The sequence below is a fragment of the Ammospiza caudacuta genome, chromosome 15 (genome assembly GCF_027887145.1).
Source record: "Ammospiza caudacuta isolate bAmmCau1 chromosome 15, bAmmCau1.pri, whole genome shotgun sequence".
NCBI classification, from domain to species: domain Eukaryota; kingdom Metazoa; phylum Chordata; class Aves; order Passeriformes; family Passerellidae; genus Ammospiza; species Ammospiza caudacuta.
The window spans coordinates 18,649,111-18,656,055 of record NC_080607.1 but is presented as its reverse complement, the minus strand read 5'-3'; the positions used below and the strand labels follow the sequence as shown (position 1 = coordinate 18,656,055).

General features: G+C 47.9%; 1 protein-coding gene across 1 annotated transcript in view; it reads right to left on the bottom strand.

Moving 5' to 3' along the window:
* Positions 1 to 2,816: 2,816 nt before the first annotated feature.
* The window catches only part of NFATC2 (nuclear factor of activated T cells 2), a 71,178-nt gene continuing 67,049 nt past the window's right edge, over positions 2,817 to 6,945 (bottom strand). Inside the window, exon 10 of the mRNA XM_058814841.1 lies at positions 2,817 to 2,950. Within this exon, the coding sequence (XP_058670824.1) occupies positions 2,895 to 2,950 (56 nt within the window). The 3' untranslated portion in view covers positions 2,817 to 2,894. The remainder of the gene's footprint in view (positions 2,951 to 6,945) is intronic.

The following is a 6,945-nucleotide window of genomic DNA, read 5'->3' as shown; positions in this document are numbered from 1 at the left end:
TAGAGCACCTGTAGCACATTAAAAACCCCTTCCCCAAAAAAACCCCAAACAAAAAAAAAATCAGCCCCAAAAAATGGAAAAAAACCCTCCAAATCCTAAAAAAACAACTTCCAATCAAACAAACAAACAAAAAAAAAAAAAAAAAAAAAAAAAGAGGAACTCCCCAAAAATAAATCAAACAAATGAAAACCCAACCCTCTATAGCAAAGGGCCTGAGGAACACATGAGCACAGTGGAAATCTGGGGTATTTTGGCTGCAGGGCTGTGCCTGCCTGGCTCCCCCTGGGCCCTGAACAGCCTTTGCTCCAAGGTTTCAGCTACTCCTTCCTTTGGAGGTTAATTTAATTAATTAAATTTCAGCCTCAACAATCCAGAAGGCAGAACTTTAACACTGACCTTTTCCTTTGCTCAGATCCAGCACTAGACTTTACTCCCAACATCCTTTTCTAAATTGATAGTATCCAAAAATAAATATGCAAAAATTATTTCCCTAAATTGATGAATTGCTGCAGACAATCACCAGAGCAGCAGCAGCAGCACATCACAGATCTGAAAAGACCTGCCTGGGCTTCTTTGAGCTTCTATTTAAAATCCAGCAAAAGAGAAGGTTCTGCCACTAATGTGAAGATTTTTTTTTTCTGTGGATGGGTTTCTGGGTTGTTTTTTAAATTTGTCCTATACTTTACAGGTTGGATCATGGAAAACGTTTGAAACATCCAAGTGTGAAACTGGGAGATGCATTTGGTCTGTTCTTTTACTCAGCTATAGCACAGAACTTCTGACAAGGCAACTTTTGGCCTTTAGAATATGTCAGAATTGTCTCATTCATCAGACTGCACTAAAAACCCCTAATATGTGTCAGATTCTGGCCCAGTGACAGCTTTGGACAATCCAAAATAGCTTTTTGAGGCGTGTGAGCCAGTCAGTCCTGCTGAGAGCTCTCTAACAGGAATTCCCCTCTTCAGCGAGGCTGGGCCTCACTTTTGTTTCTGTAAAAATCAGCAATTAAAAAATTAAAATGAAAAAAGGCCATTTTTAAGGCTTGTCCAGGGCACCTGCAGGGCAGAGCTCACCAGAGAGGCACCCCAGGAGTTCTGGGGGCTGGGATACAGGAACTCATTCTGGGGTGAAAGATCTGAACCTCACAAAGCAGGGACAGGGGTGCCATTAATGCCAGGGATGTGCAGGGCTCTGGATCTGAGCTGGGCTGAATCTGGAGTCCAGAGCTGCTCTTGTGACATTCAGATTTCTGTTCAAGAGCCAAATTTCAGCTGAGCCCCAGGTCAGGTGTTCTGCAGAATCTCATGCTTCTGTCCCCACTCTAACCCCAAGACCTTGCAGAGTTTAAGCACCAGTTTTTAGGGGCAGAAAATACATTCTTCCGATGGTCCTGAAGAGATTTCTGTTGGACCAAGCCATGCTCTGCAGGGACTGTGCAAAACCTTCCTTGAGACATTGGGGAACCAATTTTGAGGCTGCTCTGCTGTATTCCCATCCCCTCATTCCTGCTGTTCACGCTGGTGTTCTGCCAAGTTTACTGTGACACCACTGAAAACTGGATGAATTTCACTGTGCTCTAGAGCAGAGCTCAGGCTCTGCATTCCCAAAAATATCAGCATTCTTTATTTATAAAACCAGGAAAGATTACTATGGAATTCCTAAAATATTATGGCTATCTTTTACTGTACACTGGTTACCCACTCAGAAGCCTTTTATCCCTGACTCCCCTAAATATTCTAACTTGTACAACTGCAGGTGGCAGTGGTTACCTGGAATGTGCTAAGCAGGAGTCAGGACAGGATATTCTAACACACGAAGCAAAACATAACAAAATGCTAACTGCCATGGAAATGGACCCTTTCCAGGAATTGCTGGTAGCTTTGCAAAGCTAAAGAGGCCCGGTGAATATAAATAAGTGTCTATTTTCTCTGGAATGTATGGCTTCTGCAAGATGCAATTATTTTCCTCTGCAGCTCGGGTGAGTACATGTTCCAGGTGCTAAATGAGACAAGTTATGAGCCAAGAGCAGGTTCTACATGAAAAGAAACAGCAATGATTTGTTAGAGAGAAAATATCTAAGGTGTGTTCATACACTGCCTAAATACTAACAAGGATCAATCATAAAATCTTTGGGTTTACTGTGACTCCTATATATTAATCTCTGGTTTACCTGGGTTTATTTTACCTTAGGGCAGGCATTACAACTGCTGAATTGCTCTTTTCACTGGTTGGTTATGAGAATCCCTCTCCTTCAAATTCCTATCCAGTCTGACAAGAAAAATGAAGAAAACTCCTGGATTCAGCAGAGATCTCCTGTCTGAGACACCAACCCCAGTGCTCAGAGCAAACTGGCTTTGACCCTGGACTGGCTGAAGGCTGAGCGAGCTTGGCTGCCTCAGTTTCCTACAATAATAACATTTCTCAGGAGGGCTTTGAGACCTGGAGGGCAAATCCCTGTCAGTGCCCTGCAGGATGGTGTTATATTCCATGAATACATATAATATAACTCTGTTCCCACCCCCAGTGCCCAGCCCAGGCCCTGAGCCCTGCCCAGGGACGGCTCCTGTCTCCCCCCATGGATGGATGGATGGATGGATGGACGCACGGACAGATGGGCTGCAGCAGGCTTGAAGTGTTTCCTCAGACAGATGCTCTGTTCCAGGAGAACAATGAGGTCTCTGGATGGAAGGAAGGGTGTCCTGCGTGCTGTTTACACACAGAGGTGGCGAGCTGCTCAGCCAAGGCTGTCCTTGGTGCCAATTCATTGTTCCTTGCACTGAGTCTCTGCCTGGAGATGAACTGCAAAGGAAGCCAGAGGTTGCAGGGGCACTGGAAGGATCTAAGAGGTCACTTGTGGAAGGATTTGGTAAAAGTTGTCTCACAAATCTCTTCTTCTATGTCTGACTTCTGGCAGGGAGTCCAGAAAATTCCTTCCTGATAATTTCGTTAACTGGGAAATAAAAGAAAGAGGAGGAAACATTAAAGCACTTCCAACATCAGGACAAGTTAAAAGTAAAAGCAATCCTTGGTAGGTCAAGCTGCAAACATCCCCTCTGCATTCGTAACTCAGTTTTATTAAAATCTAAATAATAAATAATGGTCCTGTTTGCCCAGCTTACACATTTTTGGAAGGCAAGGGGGAAGGAGGGGAGAGAGGGGGTTTCACTGTGCTCAATGTGATTCAGGTGCCATAAAACAGAGAGAGGGGTGTGCCCAGGGCCTGTCACACACGCTGCCTGTGCCACAGACACTGCCCTTAGCCCAGGGGAAAAGGAAGGAACAGCTCTAGCTATCCAAGCATTTCAACACTTCCACCGGGCTGAACGAAAAATACTTTAAAGAGAAAAAGGCCGGGTGTGGAGGAAATATAGGGAACAGTGACGAAAACACAGACACTGCAATTCAGGTGGAAATGTTTGCATTTGGGTGGTTTATGATTGGTATTTTTTAATCCCACTCTAGACTCTAGCTGCTTTACACCTTTATTATCATTTATTTGCAGAGTAGAGCACAAACACCCTGCACTGTTTGTGGGAGAGGCTGGGACAGGCTTGTCAATAAAGCTCAAGGGAAGACACTGAAGAACGCTGCTGTCTGTTCAAAAGTCAGAACAATATCACTTTAATTACCACAGCCAATGTCTCCTGGCAGCTTTTCACACTTGCCAAAAGCACCCTCTGGCACCTCCTGGAACAACAATTCTCTCTCTAGAATTCAGGTGCTCCCTAGAATTTAGGTGCAGAAATCTCTGCACTTTGATTAGGAGAGCCCTAAACCTCGAGCATTTGATGCAGAATCCAGAACTGCATTTTAGGGGCTCCATTTCACCTGCAGCCCTTTGGTGCTGTATCCATCACATGGAAACTGCTCAGTTACTCTGACTAATTTGCCTTTAAACAAGAACACTACATTTTCTAGGTTTCAGACCCCAGATCTAAATGATTTCTCCCTGCTGATATTTAAAGGCTGAAACAGGGACTAACAAACCAAAGCGGGCCCTCACCCAAGACTGATTAATCCTCAGGTTTGCAGCTCTAAGACTCCTCTATATTCTATCCAATTTATAATAAATGTTTATGAGAAACGTTAATTAACACAGTGTTAATTAACATAGAATTTCCCTACTTCCCCCTGTCTAAAAGACCTGGTGCCCAGTCTCTGGCAAGTCTCTGGGAAGGGGAGCACATGAATTAGTTTTTAGTATTTACAATTCATGGTTTGAAATCCCCTTCCTCTCTGCATGCTGGGATTTGTCTCTGAGGAAGTTAAATCTGTATTTTTGCAAAGCTCCTGGATGTGGGGGGCTGTACTCCAGGAACTCCGTGCTCAGAAATGCCACCAGTAACAGTCCATGGCTCAGCTTTGCCTAACTCCAGCTGGAGATGCCAGATTGAGATGATTTGGGCAAGAAAAGCAGAATTCCTGCCCAGCATCCCACCTGCCAGTGCCAGCTGCTGGCTCTGGGCTGAGCTTGGCACAGAAGGAAGGTTTGGGAGCTCGGGAGGGCTCTCTGCAGTGCAGGGCAGCAGCCAGAGGGAGGGGAGGTCGGTCCAGCCTGAGCAGAGCCTCCTCTGCTCGCTCACAGCTTCCTGCCTGCTCTACCCAGGAAATGACAGGAGCAGCTCTTCAATGGAAAGTTTTCACAGCCTCGGCTAAAAATAGCAGTGAGGTAAAAAGAAGTGGGCACCCACTCTTGGAGGGTCATTTCCTTTTGAGAAACAAGTGGGCTGAGGCTACAGGCAATTTATTTATCAACACACTCGTTTGTGCTACCAAAAATACCACAGATGAGTTTTACCTATTCCTTTTACCTATACAGTCATGGAAACAGCAGAGCCAGCAGTCATCTGCCTCTAGGAAGGGTTAAACATGAAGTGAAACACAGCAGATAATTCAGTGGAGCTCCCTGAAGAGGCTCTGAGGGTCCAGCTTTGGTTGTTCCCTCTTTAGGGCCGGCTCTGGGCAGGTGGGATGCTGTGGTGAAATGCTGACTCAGCCTGCAAACTTCACTTTCCCTCCCCTGAGGCCAGCAGTGGCTTCTGTGGGCTGAGCTGACAGGGGGCTGCAGCCTGAGCAGGGCTGAAAGCTGCAGGGGAACAGTGTGAGCATCAACCCCATGGACAGGCACGCCCAGCACTGCTCCCTGCCAGCTCTCCCACATGGAAAACTGGGCTTTTTGTGAGAACCTGAGTGTCCAGAGCTCCCTGTTATCCCTGGCCTGAATGTCCCACAGTCACCCTGAGCTTCACCCAAATCCAGTCCAAGAGAGGAGTGTTAGGTGCAGGTGAGGCTGGGCCTCACTAGAGTGTGTCAGGGCTTGTCCCAGCACTAAACCCTACAACCAGAGTCCCTAAAGGCAAACAAAATGTGAATTAACAGCAATGATCCCAAGGCACGGCTGGAAATCACCACCAGCCCGAGGCCAGTGAGGTCACACATCCCTGGGGATCTGCTCCAGGACTGAGAGCACGTGTGCCCACAGCCAGGGCTGCCCTGGACTTCGACAGAGGGCTGCACCAAAGCAGGAACTGAGCCTGGAGCAAATCTGAACGGACCAAATCAGAAACTGAGCCTGGACCAAAGCAGAAACTGAGCCTGGAGCAAACCAGCAAACTGAGCCTGGACCGAATCAGAAACTGAGCCTGGACTGAATCAGAAACTGAGCCTGGACCGAATCAGAAACTGAGCCTGGACTGAATCAGAAACTGAGCCTGCACCAAATCAGAAACTGAGCGTGGACCAAGCCAGCAAACAGAGCCAGGACCAAATCAGCAAACTGAGCCTGGACCAAATCTGGCTTAACCAAACCAGAAACTGAGCCTGAACCAAACCAGCAAACTGAGCCTGAACCAAATCAGAACCTGAGCCTGGACCAAACCAGCAAACTGAGCCTGAACCAGATCAGCAAACAGAGCCTGAAGCTAATCTGGCTTAAACAAATGAGAAACCGAGCCTGGACTACATCAGAAACTGAGCCTGAACCAAATCTGCCTGAATCAAATCTGCCTGGAGCAAATCAGCAAACTGAGCTGTGCCTAAACCTCAGAGGAAGCCCAGAGCATGTGCTGAAGCTGCTCGTCTGAACTCCCAGCTATCTCTTCTTGGCAGTGTGGTTAAAATGGATCTCAAGTATCAGTTGTCATTATTTGCTCATTTCTAGCTGAGAGGAACAGGAGATGATGTGATTAATAAATAAAACATTGTTGTTTAAGGTGCCTGGCACTGGTTGCTCTGGAGCACACCACTATTGATCTGGTTAATGAGAGAACTGATTAAATGAGGCCACAGGCACATATGCAAAGATAATGAAAGATTAAATCATAAAGAAAGATATTGAAATCACAGCTGCCAGCAGCCATGCAGGTCAAGGAAACGCCTGCCTGGGCACCCTCAGCGTGTCCTGTGTCACCTCCTGCTGCTGTGGGAGTGGGACAGAGCCCTGGGGTGCCAGGGAGGTGACCCAGGGGCTGCTGGATTGTGGGGGCATTCTGTGTCCCTGGTGGGCACCAGCCCTGCCCCAGGCCCCACTGACAGCCAGGCCTCCCTCATCCTCCCAGCTGGAAACTGGGGTGTGTTCCTGTGGGTGATGCTGGGCTGTGTGCCAGCAGCCCAGGGACAGAGGGAGCCCCTTGAGGTGGCAATGGCACCCTGTGAAGGTGCCACACCCACACCCCTCTGCACCTGTGCCACCCCACGGATCCCTTGGGTACCAGGGATGCTGTGGGTGCCCCACACAGGTGGCAATGACCCTCTGGGGACAGCTCCACCTGTGCCACCCCATATCCAGGGATGCCCTGGGTGCCCCACACAGGTGGCAATGACTCTCTGGGGATCCTGCAGCAGTGAGGCTCCTCAGGAAGGCAAAGCTCAGCCCAGTGGCTCCTCCCTGCAGTGCTCCATGTCCTGCCATGGCCAGCAGGAACTGGGACACGCAAAGCTGACCCT